Source organism: Dendrobium catenatum, unplaced genomic scaffold (assembly GCF_001605985.2).
Source record: "Dendrobium catenatum unplaced genomic scaffold, ASM160598v2 fragScaff_scaffold_1056, whole genome shotgun sequence".
Classification (NCBI taxonomy): domain Eukaryota; kingdom Viridiplantae; phylum Streptophyta; class Magnoliopsida; order Asparagales; family Orchidaceae; genus Dendrobium; species Dendrobium catenatum.
In genome coordinates, this window is record NW_021319518.1 from 8,297,302 (window position 1) to 8,315,584 (window position 18,283).

At 34.1% G+C, this 18,283-nt stretch overlaps 1 protein-coding gene across 2 annotated transcripts in view; it reads right to left on the bottom strand.

The window, feature by feature from the left end:
- The window catches only part of LOC110105000 (protein FAM91A1), a 34,353-nt gene extending 16,508 nt beyond the window's left edge, over positions 1-17,845 (bottom strand). Inside the window, exons 1-5 of one of the 2 annotated variants that reach the window (XM_020834332.2) lie at positions 17,508-17,845; positions 17,251-17,400; positions 13,241-13,358; positions 12,921-13,017; positions 7,664-7,770 (exon numbers count right to left, since the gene is read on the bottom strand). In XM_020834332.2, coding sequence (XP_020689991.1) covers positions 7,664-7,770; positions 12,921-13,017; positions 13,241-13,358; positions 17,251-17,378 — 450 coding nt within the window. In that variant the 5' untranslated portion in view covers positions 17,379-17,400; positions 17,508-17,845. Of the gene's footprint in view, positions 1-7,663; positions 7,771-12,920; positions 13,018-13,240; positions 13,359-17,250; positions 17,401-17,507 lie in introns of those variants that run through there. The other variant, XM_020834333.2, reaches the window with a different exon arrangement.
- Between the last annotated feature and the right edge of the window lie 438 nt (positions 17,846-18,283).

Below are 18,283 nucleotides of genomic sequence, written 5' to 3' on the forward strand. Positions count from 1 at the left end.
CTTTGTCCTATCGATTCATATCCTATTGATTCATATCTCAAGGATTTAACGTCATTAAGAGCGTATTGGCTCTGGCCATAACCGCTATCTGTTGGTTGCCATTTGCGCAAAACCACTCAGTCCAGAGGCCCCGGTTCATAAACCTTTACCTGCAGTCCATTGCTGCGCGAAATACTGCCGTAGAGGACACGTACCACGTCCTACTGGCAAAGAGAGATGTTTGAGAATGGATCCTATGATATTTTCGACTAGGCATTGGCTCTTTTGAGCTAGAGTTTATTTGAATTGTCCACCCTGGCAGAACTGTTGTGGAGGGGATGGTTTTTCTTAAGTACGTATGGAATGATTTCAATTTTGAATTTTTTGGATTTTTGGAGATTTTGAGATTTTTTGGAGTTTCTAGGATTTTGTTTTTTTTTATTTGGACTTTGTGGAGTTTAGATTTTCTGACATTTGGATGGAATTGAAAATATTTTGAACCCCTCCGGTTGAGATAATCAATCAATGCGGCCATCATCGGGGTTTGTGGTCATTTCTCTTATGATTGACTTGTCAACTCTGTCGGGCCTGTCACAGCGAGGATCAGTTTTGTCTGGCCTCGTGCCCCTTGTTTAGTGGAATTCTATTGCTTGAGGCATGGAGCCAATATGAATGTATTAAAACAATTATTATGGTCGCCCAACGGCCCACATTATTTGTTTGTTGGTTTTCAAACCTTTGTCGACCCTTTTGATCCTTATAAGGAGGATCGGTTTCGAACTTTGAATTCACTTGTCAACCCGGCGCCAGCATCCCTTAGACGTTTCACGTGTGTACAATAACACGCTCGTCGGGGCCCAATGCGGGTTCTATAATGTTTTTACCCTTTTAGTTACCTTATGTGTATACAAATTTATAGTGCCAACCGTGCAGGGGTATTCTGGGAAAGACGCTCCTCCTGTCTGCTATATGTACGAAATGTATGCCAGAATCCGGTGCGATGGCGTAGCAGCTTCTGGATAGAATTAGTCGCTGCGAGATTCGTACAGGTAGGACTGTCGAGCACTATTTGTGATTTTGTAGCGGATCATTAGTGCCACTAACTTAAAATACTCCTGCCTTGGGTTGTAGAAGCTTGTAGGAACTTGTATTCTTTATGATTATGCTGATGATTTGCGTCTTATGCCCAATACAACCATTACTGTTGGAGGTAGATAATTCATCTTTAAGACTGAAGTTGACTACAGGAATACTGCATTTACTGTAGTCTTCTATGCATCTACCCAATGGCATGGATGTTGTACATACATTCGTATTCATAGATGATTTTGTAATTGGATTGCCAGGATCTATATGATATCTAACTCACAAGCCATTTAGCATTTTTATTCCGATGTGATTTCTTAAATATGAGTTATTGCAACCGAATGTGTCTCCCTTTGAAAATAACTTGCTATTTATGTGACGAACTTGTATCGTTGATATCACTCGAATGCATCTAAATTGTCTCCTTGTTATTGTTTATTGCATGCCAAACCTTCCCTAAAATGGCATTTGATGCATGAGTCTTCATGATGTTTGTAGGTTCTGTAGTCATTATTTAGATTCTTCCTTTTCAACACAAGTTCCCTATTATATTCTTTTGTATTATAGCTGGACTTGTGGACATGATAGCATCTGATGTGATTTGAAGATTTAGCCATGTTGATTAGGAGCCATGTCAATATTTGAAACTCATCTACTGCACCCTCAAATTAGAAGTTCATTTCATCTTGCATGATATCGAGATTTTATTTCCATTTGCTTGCTTGTATGGTATGATATCAATCATAAATTCATCATTGTATATATCACATGTCCTTGCTTGTATGATTAATATTTGTTACTTGGCAAAGATTACATGCCACTTATTTGAACTCAAACTATAGCTCAGTTCGTTATCATTTATCTCCATTGCGAAGCTCGAGTCCAGGAGTGTAAGTTCAAGTCTAAGCTAAAGACTTCTTTGCACCAAGGCTCATTTGTAATGTTCAAGTGAGTCTCTGTCAAGTTCAAACTTTTAATCCCAGTTCGAAACTTAAATTGTCATTGTTGGCTCATTATCAAGTCCCAAATCAAGACTTGTATCTATTTCATTAGAACACAAGTTGAACCATTACTAGTTAATCTTTCTTTTAGTATTCAAGTTCATTTGGAGCTCATATTTATTTAGAATTTGAATTTACTTAAGTAATTTGTTGCAAAAGCCCAAAGTTCTATTCATGGCACTGCTGTCTTGCAAAGTTCAATTGCATGTTCAATGTTCACTTCTGTTAACAAATCCGGTCCGAGTTTCAACAAGTCCCCTGTAGTTCACTTGAATTCGGCCATTCTTTTATTTGTTTGCCATTTCGAACTTATTAGACTTGTTTAAGTTTGGAATTAAGTACATTTAGATGCTCCAATCAATGTTCCAAGTAAAAGCTCCAAATTGTCCCAAGTATGGAATTGCATTTACCCGAAATTCGGCAACCTTATTCCGGCGTTCCCCCGTTTACGGGAAAACTACAGGAAAAACTGGGCCTGCCGCCCACGCTAGAGAAAAAGCGTGCACTGGTAGGTGCCCTTCAAAGAGGACACCGCGGGGCCTAATTATTTTTGTTCCCCACCACGCCAGAGAAAGGCGGTGCAATGGGTTTGCGAAGCAACCAGTTTAAAATAAAGCAGTTTTATAATTTACCCCACCTCGACGTAGGCGTTCTTGCACCGGTCCTTATCCCACCAAGCCTAGAGAAAAGCGGCATGACTTGCGTTTCCCGGATCCGACGCTAACGCCGAAAATGGGGTTTTGATTACTCGGCCCCGTCGCAAGCATCGCAACGAATTCCCTTCTCACCACGCTAGAGAAAAGCGTGCAATGAGTTGGTCGGTTCGCCTCGTTTGCAAGCGCCGGATCGAGTTTTCAAGCTTAGAGTTTTAGGAGCTTATAACCTTTGCAAGTGGTCGTTGGGGTTGGCACACGGGATCGAGGAGGTCACCTCGCCTACCTCGTCGAGGTGTCGCGGCCCCGGTTGCCCCCCTCCCACCACGCTAGAGAAAACGTGCATTGGGCAGCACCACTTCGACACTCAGGTCGAGGTAAGAGAGAGAGAGACTAAGTTTCAAAATATTAACCTATTTGCGCCAGCGGATCGGCAGGCGGCTTGTGGATGAGGGAGAGAGAGAAATTTTCTCTTTCTTTTTCTTCTTCTTTTTTTTTATTAATTAATTATAATTAGTAATTATAATAGTATTATAATTAATTTAATTATAATTAATAAATAATTAGTTATAGTTTATAAAATTAATTAAAATAATTAGTTAATAGCTTTAATTATAACTAATAAATATTAATTATTTTAACAACTTATAATTAATTAATAGTAATTAATAATAATTAAAATTATAATTAATTAAATTTATTCTAATTAAATTAATCATAATTAATTAGATTATTTTAATTACTTAATCAAAATTAAATATGATTAATTATAATAACTATAGTTAATTAAAATAATCAAATTAAAATTAATTTAAATAACTTTAATTAAAATTAATTTAAACTAATTAAACTATCTCCCTCTCTCTCTCGATTAGGCTCGGCGGGTTCACGGGATTTGGCCGAAGTTGTGCGTGAAAGGAGAGAGTTACCTATACAGCAAGCGAACTCCTGCTGTTGCCTTCGGTTAAAAATGTTGTAACTTCCGAAACAACAGGGAGGGAATGTCAAAGGAGGCGGAAGTCTCTGGCTAGGGCAGAGGACAGATCGGCGGCTTCTTGGGCTTGATCGGACAAAGGAAGAGGGAGGAGACGGGTTCGACTGAAGGAGAGAAGGTAAGGGGAAATCTCTCTCTCTCTCTCTCTCTCCTCTCTCTCTCTCTCTCTCTCTCTCTCTTTCTCTCTCTCTCTCTCTCGGCCAGAGGAGGTCGAGCAGCAAGGAGGTCGGGATGGGTCGGTCAGAGAGGAGGAGAAGGCGTCGGCTTGGTGTGGACGGAGATGGAGGGAGATCGTCAGTGGAGAATGGGCGTGCGAGAGGAAGCAGCGAGCGGGAGAGAGGAAGCGGGATGGAGAGAGTCGTGGAAGAAGGGGTTCGGTCGTCGGAAGCAGCGACGGAAGCAGAGCTCGCGGCAGTGGAGAGAGTCGTGTGTGGGATCGAACGTGGCAGAGTTCGAGCAGCCCCTCGCTATTTAACGACGATTTGGCGCTCGATCGAGGCAGGAGCTCGCGTTTGAGCAGGATTTCACGGGAAATCGACTGGAGCGGCGCCGTTTGCAGTAAATTAGCGGGATTTCCGTCCGGTTTCGTGGATACGAGGTTTGGTCTGATTTGATTTTTTTTTTTTTCTTTTGTGCATTACACAGAGGTCAACAGGCTTCTCTCAAGGAAAACTTTCAACTTATATGGAAGGAGACAGCAGGATGTGGGATGTTGCTGGAGATGGATTTGAATCTCTTGAGGATATGGGAATATTAGAAATTGCTAATATTTCACTTGATGAGCCTGAATTGGAAGCTATGATATTCATTGAAGATGATATCGAAATTCAAAGACAAACCACTGAAAAAGCTAATCTTATCATTCCTTCTATTGAATAGTTCAAACTTCATATGTTGGACAATTTATATTTTTGTTTTTTTACTAGACATTTAAATATTTAATGCTTACTTTTATTTGATAATTATAAGATAACAATGCTACAAGCCTACAAATAATGTTGCTTTCAATTTTTTTTTTTTTTGTCATTTCAAATATTATGCTTTGATTAATTTGTTATTTTTTATGTATAATTTATATATTATAATGTCGTATCCGCGCCGTATCCGTATCTTGTATTTTTAAGAATTGTCGTGTCCCGTATCCGTATCGTGTCATATCCGTGTCGTCGTATCCGTATCGGTGCAACATAGATGCTTGGTTTTACCAATGTTTATGGCCATTAATATAAATATTCATTCTTGAGCCACTCCTGCTATAGAATAAGGTCTAATAGCATAGTAGTAAGCTCCAAGTGGGAGCTAATAACATGATGTTAGACAAGATATTTGGCTTAACAATTGTATAAAGCCTTCAAGGTCATTTATAATAAATACTTGCATTTGGGATGGCTTGCATATAGGGTGAGATTATAAGATCCATGGTTCTGCTTTCCCCTCATTAACTGCTATAAATCCTACTTGCAGGCCCTTCTAATATTGGAATGATGAGTACGATATATACGCATAAATAATAGTAAGCACTGAGCCCCAACTCTCAGTCTTTAGGAAGTGATGACAAGATGTACGATAAGTTATTTTTCTTCACATTTGCATAAGGCTTTCAAAGCCATTTACGGTGCATATTTGGTTTACAAAATTGGGCAAATTCACAATTGGAGCACTCGGGCATATGTCTCTACCATTTGGCCCATTAGGGTATAGGGTTTTTATGTGTTAACCTAAAATCCCAACCCACACAGCATGTTCTACCCAAATATCATGAGATGAAAGAGTGTATTACCTCATGTTTAAAATACATTAAAAAAAAAGTGTTTGGTCATTTTGAAATTTTTGGCATTAAAAAATCTAGGAATTGAAATACTTAATTGCAGACCAATATGTACCTTTGTAAAAGCCAAATAATGTTTAGATGACAAAGAAAAAAGCTAGTAATGATAATAAAGAACAAAGTATTGTCTCTCTTGAATATTAAAAATTAGATGACCAACAATGAAAACTAAAAACTTAACCCAAAAAAAATAATAAGTTAAACTTACAATTGGGGCCTAAATTAAAATGCTGAAAAAGAGAGGAGTATGTTTACATCTTCTTAGTCGGTCAGCTACAACAATATTGAAGGCTACACTATGAGCCACAACATTAGGAGAGGCAGTACATATGATTGAGGATGTGAATTGAAGATCCTTGGTGAAAGAAAGAGTTCCCTATGATGGATCTCGCCATATATTATGCATTACCTTAGTAACTTGAAGTAGAAGAAACTAAAAAATAATCCTTAGTTACTTAGCTTGGGAGTAATCTTATATAGCATTTTATAAAATTTTATAGGCAAATACATCTTTTTCTCTTGTCTAGCATCCTAGGCCAAAAGTTATTAAGCATATTTAATTTTCATGACTAAAGAATTTTTTTGTCTTATCTAGCTTTTTAGGATAGAAGTAATCATTCACTAAATCTTAGATAATTTTTTAAAGCTAAAAGAAATATTTTCTTAGGCTAGAAGAGATCTTATGCTTTTTACTATATAAATAGAAGAAGATTATCAACCCCTTCAAGGGACAATATCATGGTGAAAGCAGATTATTTAGGAAAAAGGATGTTTGGAGGAAAGAATGAGCAGGAAGGACAAATGTAATTTTGAGAGCTTATATATAAAAGATTTTTAGGGTACCTAATTAGCAAGTGAGAGAGGAAGAAAAAAAAGGAGGGGTTCAATGAAAATCCTAGCTTGTAGGAGGAAAAAGTACACTGAAGAGAAAAAAAATGGGAGAAAAAAAACTAAGGCTATAGAGAGATTAGGTGACGAAAAATAGTTTAAAATAAAAAATATATATTGGTGAGATACTGACATACTTTTTGTCTAGCAAAAACAAGACTATCAAGTACCTTGAATAGGTGATTTTACCTTTCTAAAAATTAAGTTATTTCTTAATTAAAATTCTTATTTAATTAATTCTACCATTTTGAGCCACTTTTGGGATAACCATGCTATGTGAGTAATCAGATCATTATCATATGCTTTGCTTGAAATTCTTATGCCTATGACGCACTAATTGATATGTCTCAATTTGCATATCAATTAGACGTAACTAATATCTTAAGTCAATATCATAAGAGAACTTGCAATGTAAGCAATACATGTTATGATGACATGATCCTTATGAAATGCCTATATTTTTGGCAAATATTCAATGTGATTCATTTTACATGTGACACCTAATCAACCTTTGAAAAGAGCGCGCCAATTTGAAAATATTGGACAAGGCGTATATTTTAACTTTTTAACCATGTATTTTAACTTGGAGCGTTACCTGTTTTTTGCATGAAAAATCAACTCAGCAGTGCACTAATGAAGTTTTTTAAGTTTGATGAGGATCGTTTGCTCAATACTTCCATAGTTTCCATATTCTGTTTAAAAAGGTCATCCATTTGTTTATCTTTCTGAATCAAGGAGTGACCTAAAAGTTATGAGGAGACTCACCAAACTCGACTATTATGCTTTTTATAATTCATTCAAATGAAAGGACCTTCGCAACCTCAAAATATATAATAATGAGATCTTGAAATTTAAGTATATCTCTTATATAGCGTCATTGTATTTTCTGGAGATTTTCTACAGGTGTAACTGATTGGTGCCAAGGATCAACTATGTAATAATATCATTGCATTAATATAATTTAGGTTTTTTAAAACATTTCGAGCTTTGATGTTAACAGGACATTAGAAGCTCAACATGCCTCAAAGCGTGGATACCACTGGCCTGTCGTGATTTGGGCAACGAAAACAACATCCAGCAGCATAAAATAAAACCTTAACTCATATCCCTCCCTCACTGGATTCATTCAATAATCACGTAAATTTCAGCAGTATGATTATTTGAATCAATGTTGCTCTAAGAACAGACCTAAGCAATTGAGGATACCATCATAAACTACAGTTAGCAAGGGTACCTTTGATCTGCACTTGTTCATTATATCAATAAATTCATTTCTACCAATTCCAGTAAGCCTCAAAGCATCAGCAGCACTGAAATTAGGGATGCTGTCATATGGTTGCTCTGCATGAATTCGTCAAGAAATCAGGTTGCAATTTTAAAATTATTCATAATCGTGAATAGTCAATTTGTGTAACTTGAAAAAGGCATTCCGAACCATCTAAACCAAGAAGCTATTAACTTCTATATTTTAAAAAGAAAGGATGATAATATATTGCCTGATGAATAGTACAAAATTTCATACCAAGCCAACTGGTAAGTAAGCTGCAAACAATCAACGCAAGTGAAATATTTTTGTGTGAACAGACTGGATGAAGTTATGCACCTATTTCAATTGTAAAAACTTCGTAGTGCTGAGGTTAGTATTGAAATATTCAACCCTCATCATTTCTACTTAGTTTTTTGTTTGGTAGTCATTAGTTGGCATTAATATAACAGTTCCATAAAAAACTTAAGAAATACAAATGCCAAAAGGTTTTGATCAAAAGAGCTGAACAAAAATTAATTTCTCTGTTCGTTTGGATAAAAAGCATGATCTAAAGTATCTAAAGTATGTCCACATGGCAATACAAGGCCTCAAATAGCGCAGTATTTGTTTAAAACTCTAAAGCTTTACTTCATAGCTACAAGGAATCTGGATAAAAATGACCAAAAACCTAACCAGAAATGTAAAACCTAGGCAATGGTCTCTGAAAGTTCTTTAAGTACTTGGTAAAAATTATAGGTATCGGCCAAGTAGGGCCAGGGAAACGAAGGGATAACAAGGCTGCTAATCTCAAATCAAATGAAACTTGCAGCACAACAAGAACCAATGAAAACATTTTACATTACAAGGCGGACAAGGGGTTGTTAAAGGTAGAAATGATCATACTTAATTTCAAATTTGGATTTTGGGAATTGGGCATATAACTATAGAATCCACATTTTAGACATTAAATAGCAATAAGTTTACATTTAAGGAAAGATTAAGATCCAGCAAAACTATGGCTACATACCAGTAAGCTTGAAACTTAAAACAATTTAGAAAAGACTATGATGTAAAATTATCGAGAAAGGAGAATCATATATTAGGAGATAAAGAGGCCTGAAAGAGGAAGAGAAAGATAAGAAATCAAATTCTATTAAAAAAAGAAAGAAACTACGAAGTTTATTTAATTCAATCCATTCTACACATAATTAGAGGCAAGCATCAAATCCCATTTGTATAGAAATAGAATTAGAAAGATAAGGCACAAATATAAGGTCAAATCTTCAAATTCAAATATGTTGAAATTTGGAAAAGGGCAAAAACTTGCTTGCATTAGCATACATTCAAATGGCATTTATACATAGAATTGTTCATATCTCTTTAGAAAAAGTAATAATAATGATAAAAATTTCTCTTAAAGCTCCTTGAATATGTGTTCTTCATATTTCCATTTTTGTCTGTTTCAGTGGATCTGTGTTCCTGTCTTCTGTTACGAATCTATGGGCTCCTCCTTCCTTTTTCTTGTCCATCAATTACAGTTAGATGAACCATCAATCACAGCTTCATACTTTACATCTCTAGCATGCAATTGCCCATAATTTCTTGTTGAAATTGTTCTTACAATTGTTTCAACCCTTTATTTCCTTGGTTGTATCCAACATTATCCAACAATGCCCCTCAAAGAGGTCTAAAATTCTATATTTGCAAAATATTTTTGATACAGGATTGCAAAGGTCTTTGGAGAATGTATTGACAAGCTTATTTCTTGTTCGAACATAAGGGTACAAATCAACCCCCTCTCCAATTATTTTATAAATGGCATCCACTTCCACAAGTTTAGTTTGATCATGCTATGCAAAATTATGAACAATGCTACTTGCAGAATTAGTATCATTAATGATCTTATAGTTCCTCGTTTAATCTTCAAGAATAATTTTTAAACATAAAAGTTCACAATATCTTGAGCAATTTATCACGGAGAGATCTTCCTTAAGTCTTTTGTGTGTCCTTAGCACTTCAATCCTAATGCTAAGCAGCCTAAGTTCTTAGCAACACTAGGGAAGAGCACTTAAAGTTGGAGAGTGGAGGCTAAAAGGGAGAGAACACTCTTCACTAAGAAAGCTCTTTACAAGGCTTGAAAACTTGGATGCTTTGGAGTGGAATACAAATGAGGGGGAGGGGTCCTATATTTGGATGCTTTGGATGCTTTAGATCATGATGGTAATCTAATTCTAATAAAAGAAAACCTTCATTACATTGAAGTTCTAATAAAAGAAAACCTTCATTACATTGAAGTGTTTAACGATGGTAGGTTAAGAATTTTGCCTTGATCTCATAGATGAGAGCAAGAATATTAATCTTTGAGCATATTTGTCTCTCGCTTCCCAGACTACATTTGATGTTGTGAGGAACATACAAAGCCCACTAATTTCGATAAACATAGAATTATATAGTGATGCATTGATCATGAAGTCTCCTTCATCTCAAAGTGTGAACTTTAGATCTCTATGATTCATAAGATGATTAACATGGTGGTGAAGCTTCACTTTTAGTTTCAAGAAGGCTTCACAATCTGAGATTACATTAGATAATTCCTTCAATTCAGTCAGTCTACGACTTGTAACCCCTAAAGTTATCATGTGATTGAATTGGTTTGGTTCTCATTATTCATGATAAATGATTCTCTCGTGGAGAAGTTAGAACACTCAAACATGGAGGGAAAAAAAACCATAAAAGAATTATATTGAAAAAACCTATAGCTTTGATACAGTATAGAAAATAGGAGAATGACAATACCTTGCTTGCATTATCATATATTGAAAGGGTATTTATACATATGTTGCTGGTATTTATATTGAAAAAACCTTTTTTTCCGGAATTGTCCATATAGTTGTCTAGACTACCCACCTTTATTGCCTTGGTTGTAGTCATCATTCTCCAACAAAATCTAACCGTAATAGGTCAAACATGGAATTATTCAAGAATGATAATTAATGCTGATAAAAAATTAGCAAATCTAAGGACCTAATTTACATTAAAAAAAACTTTTGAAATACAAAAAATAAAGTTAAACATAATTTTTGTGTTGCATCAAATCCCATGGGGCTGAGAAAACTCTTCTCTTGAAGAGTTGAAATATTGCAAAAAGAGAAATTCAAGATGTTGTATCATTATTAAAGTGGAATGAGGAGATCATTTTCAATGTTCTTTCCAGTTTTATTGATAGTAAATTCTTCAACGGTGATATACTCAACTTTATAGATATTACATTGTAACACCATTTCGATGTGCATTAGATAGTAGCAATCTTTAATAAATGAAACTATTTCGCTCTTCTTTTGGAGATACAAAATCAACCTTTAAGACTAAATAATATTTTATAATCAATCAAAATAGTCTATCATTGTACAGATTTGATCAAATACTAAATAACAATAAAATTGGATAAACATAAGTGGCAATGATTGAGCACCAGAGATCAAAATAATCTACAAAATGCCAAATCGGAAGGTGTGTATATGCAGTGGCTTTGTCTCAAAGAGAAGGTTGTGAGCGACACTAGATGTAGGGGCTTCAAAACAAGTTAACGGGTTGTGTTCTGGTCCGACATGAACCCAACTGTTTGATAAACGGGTTAAAAAGTGGACTCGAACCCAACCATCCAGCAACCCGAATGACCCAAACCTAATCCAATAACCCATTTTGATTAAAAAATTATAATTTCTTAACCATAGATTTTAGGTTAATTGATAAAAAATAAAAAGAACATACCAACAAATAAAAAAAATTTAAGAAAAATTTATTAAATGGATAAGTTTTAGGTTAAAATCAGGTTGGCGGATCAACTCAAACCCAACCCGTTTAATAAATGGGTCGAAATTCCAGACCAAAACCCATCCTATTTGTTAAAAAGGATCAACCCGGACTGAATTTTTTTAATCAGGTCAGATCATTTAGAGACACCCCTAACAAGATAGATTGAGGATCTCATGGAAATAGAAGATAACAGTGTTATGTTATGTTCAAGCGTAGAAGCTAAACAATTTGTGGAGTGGCAACTAGATCAATGTGGAGATGATTGCAAGCAATGGAGTAAAGGTAGACCAAAAAGTTATAAGTGATGGGTTATGAAAGCTTGCAAGACTGGATTAGAGCAAACAATGAGTGGATGGCATGCTCAATGACCATCAAAACGAGTTAACAAGAGTCAAGATTCATGTCCTCTTATAGTAGTTTGATTGATGAGAAATAAGGATTTGCTCTAATGCAAATTGATGTAAATATGAATAGTAAGAAGAAGCAGGTACTAGAGATGGAGATCCCAGAAAATAAAAGAAAGAGGAGTCATTGGAGTTCCCTAAAATAGAGAGATTAGAAAATAAGCCTAATTCAATTCATTTTGCAATTGACTAAATACAACTCTGAATTCAACATTTATAAAGATAGGTTTACAGTAACAATAATAATAATAATAATACTTAGAGATAAGATCATTTTTTTAATATAAATCTAATACTATCTAAATTAAATTTAATTCAAATTCAAGCCTGAAATTATCCAAAAACGATAATAAATGATAATAAAATAAATAAACAAATCTAAAATTCTAATTTAAATAAAGCAACTTCTAAAAGCTAGAAATAAGCCTAATCCCACTTTTAGTTTAAACTGGTAAACTATTTGTCAGTTTTTTTTAATAAACAAAAGCCTCATACCCGGCAACACCAGGTTCCAAAGGTCCTGTCAACAACGCATGGCTATACAAGTTTCAATGTTGATAGCATGCAAATAAACAACAGCCTCATACCCAACAACACCAGGTTCCGAAGGTCCTGTGTCTCCTGTCAACAACGCATGGCTATACAAGTTTCAATGTTGATAGCATGCAAATAATTTTCTGATTTAATCCATCAAAGACTCGTATTCCCACCCAACATGCTTCTAGGAAACAGAAAAGGACCTCAACGGATATGAGCATTAAAATCTCATGCTCTAAAATTATTCAGATGAAGTTGATTGTCTAACCCTTTGAAATACCTGAATCATTATGATGAATCAAATTATATGATAAAAAGGGCAAAAGCAATCACCTTGCATATAAGTTATTTTGTACTAACAATGAATTGGTTTTCCTCAAAATTATTTGGAAGTAGGCATGAAAGAAGGTAAGAAAACCTAAATAGGAAAATAGAGTAGACTTGAAAATATAAATTTAGCATATCTTACAACACTTTGAAGCAATTACCATTTCTCATTACTTCAAAGAGCATATCACAGTAAAACTTGAAGGGTGAAATCCTCATTACTCGACAAACATACTCTGCAAGGTGATACGGGAACAGCTGCAAAGGAATCATAAATTAATGGAGCCAAAATAGAAATTGAGGAACGCTTAAGCATTATAACTCTTGAGATAATGTGGAAACTTCCATCATCAATTGTGAGCCAATCTTAAATAGTTATGAATGCTGTCTCAACTGTATGCATGAACTCATTGATACGAGTTCTAACAGAAATTTGACATTGAGAGAAGGAAATAAAGAATGAACATGTTTAGGTAGGTACCGCAAGATTCTTACGCAGATAACGCATCATCTCTTCATAATATTCTCCTTCTTTGCATATTTTACGAGCAAAACACGTATTCCATTGTAGCCGCTTTTTTATACAGTTCTCTATTATTCTGCACTTATATTTACAAAGTAGATTAAACAAATCACTTTCTCCAAATTAAACCCGGCAATAAAGAAATGCTTATCCAAAAGAAGATATCAAAATATTTATGAGACAACTGAGGAATGCAATCTGAAGCTACAAAAGGAAAAGTGTTCAATGCAACTTTCCATGGTAAAATTATATACTGGAGAGCAAGAATGAAAGGTAACAAAGAAATTTTGACAGAAAGTACAGAAAGAAAATTTTATGATGCAGCAAATAGACCAAATAAGAATAAAAGGTAGATGAGCAATGAAGACAAAGAACAAGAAGAGACGTACACATGTTTAACATTCAAAATAAATTACTCCAAGTCTGTGCAAATAATGGATCCAAAACAGTGTTGGTTTCTAAAAGTAATGTGAAAAATCATGAAGAGAATGCTCACATTAGTGGTTAATTCAAAATTCATCCCAAATGCAGCATAACAGTGATCGTACAATGTTCTTGGCATATTCTTCTTATTCAAAATCATTTCAATTAAAAATGCAATCTGAAGCTATAAAAGGGAACAGCGTTCGATGCAACCTTCCATAGTAAAATGATATAGTTGAGAGCAAGAAAGAAAGGTAACACAAAAAATTTCGCAATAAGTAAAGAAAGAAAATTTTATAATGCAGCAAATAGACCAAATAAGAACAACAGGTAGATTAGCAATGAGTACAAAGAACGAGGAGAGATGTACACATGTCATGTTTAACATTCAAAATAAATTCCTCCAAGGCTGTGCAAATAATGGATCCAAACTAGTGTTTAGTTTCTAAAAGTAATGTGAAAAAACATGAAGATAATGCTCACATTAGTGGTTAACTCTAAATTCATTCCAAATGCAGTATAATAGTGATCGTACAATGTCCTTGACATATTCTTCTTATTCATAATCGCTTCAATTATTTTTAAAAAAATCCGGGTAGCCGTACAACTGTCATTATCATACATTAGTTTGTCGTAATGTTAAATCAAATAAACATACCAGCTGATACAAAAGAATCTAGAATAAATCTAATAAAGTATATATTCATGTCTATCATGAATAATGGAACCCACATATATGCCATTACTGAAAGCAAAACTTGCATTGAATGTAATGGCAAAGAAAAAACAATTTTCTTGAGCAGGGTGGCCAATCCTTGAATTGAATGCAAAATTTTGGAGTTTAGTCTAACACAAATCAGCTCTAACTTAAATTGCAACTGAAGTCAATCTGGCTCACCTTGAACTGAATCAATTGAGGTGATACAAACTCAGCTTCTTAAATCAAAATTATTAATACATAACTTACATGAAATTACTTTCACTCGAACTTGAAACTGACTCAGTTTGAAATGATTCATAATTAAACAATAAAAAAAAAAAATTTCAAAAAAAATTATTAGTGATGGTGAAATAGACGGGGATATTATTAGCAAAATTCAAGTTGGATTGTTGAAGTGGAGGCATGCATCGAGCTTGTTTTGTGATAGAAAAGTTCCGCTCAAACTTAAAGAAAAATTCTATAAGATGGTAGTGAGATCTGCAATGCTTTATAGTTTATAGTGCAGAATGTTGGCCATTAAAAGAGCAGTATAATATTAAGTTAAGTGTTGCAGAGATGAGGATGCTCAGGTGGATGAGTGGCTTTACTCTTAGAAACAGTATACGAAATGATCATATACGTGAAAAGATTGGAGTAGCTTCAGTGGACGATAAGATTAGAGAGAGTCACCTTAATGGTTTGGCCACATAAAACGGCGGCCTTCCGATGACCCGGTTAGGAAAATAGTTGTATTAGATTTGACTTATGTTAAGAAAGGAAGAGGTAGATCTAAAAATACTTGGTTATAAAATATTAGAAATAACCTTTTTTTATTAGATTTAGATAAGAATTTGACTCTTAACAAGACACAATGGAGAAAAAGGATTAATGTAACCGAGCTCACATGGTGGGATAAAGGCTTATTATTGTAGTTGTTGTGCACAAAAAAATTAACTTTCCTACAAAATAAATATTAAAATAAGATTTTATATATAAAGGTTTAAAACTGTGCCATTGGGTATTGAGAAGTTTTTCTTTGGTAAAGTGAGGCGTAAGCCTCAAAATTCAAAAATTGGGTAAAGTGAAAATAAAAGTTAAAAGTGATTTTTTATATAATGCCTAAATAATATGTTAAAGAATGGCATATTAACTTTCTATTAAACTATGAAATAATAAATTGACATACATATAAAACAAAAAATTGCATGAAATAGAATTTAAATTTAGATATTACAAGAGCAAAACAACATGAAATATAGAAATTACGTAAAAGTGTCCTATAATATCAAGTTCAACTTCAATTAGTTCTTCATTTACTTTAATCAACTCTCTCTTTCATAAATATAAATCATTAACATCAAGATGAGAATAATACTTCAAAATTTTTTGAGCAAATTTTTTAGAGGAGGAGGTTATATCTGGTGAACCATCCACTCAAAATCTACTAAAGATAAAAAGATCTCCAAGGTTTGCTAATAAAACTAAATTTAAGGGGACATCACAGTTACTAATGAGTATAAAGAGAATTTTAAGCTTTGAATGGTATAGCCAACTTGCAACAATATCATTGCACTGTCAAAATTTTGATTTTGGCATATTTCTTCACATGCTCTGCCTAATTGAGGAAAATCAAACAACTTGCTTCCTATACGAACAACTAAAAGGTCAGCCAACAAGTACAATCCACCTGTATGCCCAAACAAAGAGATGAATAAATTTCTTTGGTTGAAGGTCAAAGAACATAAAATCTTCAATCCCATTTTCTTGTTAAATACAAAAAAGTTTGACCAGTGCTTGTAAATTATTAATTGACTATCAACTGCTTTCCAGATGCTCCAAATTTCTTTATAGCATTTCAACTTCGCATCTGAACTAAGGATTTGCAAAGTCAAATGAAACCTAAGATTCAATAAATAAGATATATCATGATTTATTCCAACTTGATGACTTGACACATCCTCTCATCACTCTAAATTGATCAAAGCTATGCCTTCTATAAGTTTTTCACCATTACATCATCTATGCATAACTTATGGTACTCACTCCCCTAGGATAGAGATCTTCATCTCTACAAATCCATTTTTCAAAGTAGCTTAGGCTTAAAATGTTGTTTTGGGTTATCTCAATTCTAATGGAGCATATATTTCTTAAAAACATAATTTAATGCTCGTTACAATTTTCCCTATATTCCATAAAGATTACCAAAAAAATACCATTTCTTCACCAAAACTAAATTTAGAAATAAGATTCATAACATTTTTTCTTAAAATAGCTAATAAAACCAATAACTTTTGAGTTAGCTTAGGTGGCATACTGAAAAGATTGACAACACCCATTTGCTGAATTTCAAATAATTCTCATAGATTAAAGTAAGAAATAGAAGTTGAGTGACTCCAACATTAAATATGGTCATCTCCAACGTCGTACAATTCAGCAGCATGATTGATCATTCATAGATGAACAAAACACTTTGTGTTCGTTAATTTCCAAAACAAACCATGTTTAGAAAAATTGCAAAAAAAAAACCATACTGCATAGTAGTGAAGCTATTGTTGTAATTGTTAGGTGTTTTATGCTATGTATTTTATGCTGCATTGAGTGAATATTAATATTGACAGTCCTGTTCACTTGATTTCAAATCCTACATTAATAAAAAAGAATAAAAAACTACTTACACCCCGATTAGAAAATTAATAAATGCCTCAGGCGGCAGATAGGCAACGCATAGTAACTCATCTAATATACTGCGCCAATTAACCAAACATTAACTGAAAGATAATCTTCAAAGAACATATTGAAAATCTGGCCAACAACTAAAAGAAAAAAAAAATACTAAAAGGACCACCTCCTGTGCCATTCCTCTTTTGTGGAGATCGTCGCCTGGAGCCTTTTGGGGAGGTTTTCCCAAGGGCATTCGTCCTTGATTGACTTGAGAATAAGCTGCTCCTCAATTGTGGCGTGAACACGCTGCATCCTCTCAAAAAGTTTCGAACCGCTAGCCAAGTTCAAGAAACCAAAATGAACGATCATAAACTAAAACCCGACCCAAAAAAATTGCATCATACTCTTGAAAGCTGAAAGTGCAAATGATAAGTTGAATACCAAATGAAGGTGAAAATCCGGTAGTAGTGCAAGGATGGCAAGTCTACAGTTAAGTTATAGGCTTCCGATTTGTGACGCAAAGCATAATAGAGAAATTGGAGTCAATTTGGCGAGATCTAGAAGTCCTTGTTCATCGATGAAGAGCTTTGAGGTGGCCAAGAGAAGTAGCAGGAGGAAGAAGGCAGGAAATTGATAGGATTTGACATGCGCTCCTGTTTATTCTAACATTTGCAATGCTGCGTCGAGATCTAGAAGCAATTGTTTACGGGTGAAGAGCTTGGGGGTAGAAGTGAAAGCAACAAGAAAAGCATGAGCTGCAGTTTACCCTAACATTTGTATTGACGCTGATACTCCTTTTTTTCGGTTTTTAAATATTATATTATATATAATATAATTTTATGTGTTACTTAATATTTTAATAGGTTTTTACTCACCTTATTTTAGTACTAAGCAATTTTCTGAAGGTCATCTTCAGTTCCTAAACACATGAAAAGTAGCAAATGAGGATTTTTAATATAAGAATAATATGATAATCAATATTATAAATATTGTGTTAAATACGTAAAACACTAGAAGAAGAAATTGATGTCTTCATAATCAATTACAACCCCGTATAAATAAAAAAAAATTTCGAGCAACTTAAAATTAAGATTTTTTATTTAAAATTTTTGGAAGTGACTGAAGACTATAGGATCTAGCCTAATTAAAAAGATTTTACTATTATAATTCAAGTATTACATGTTTTTTTTCTTGTAATTTAATAAAAATTTAATATA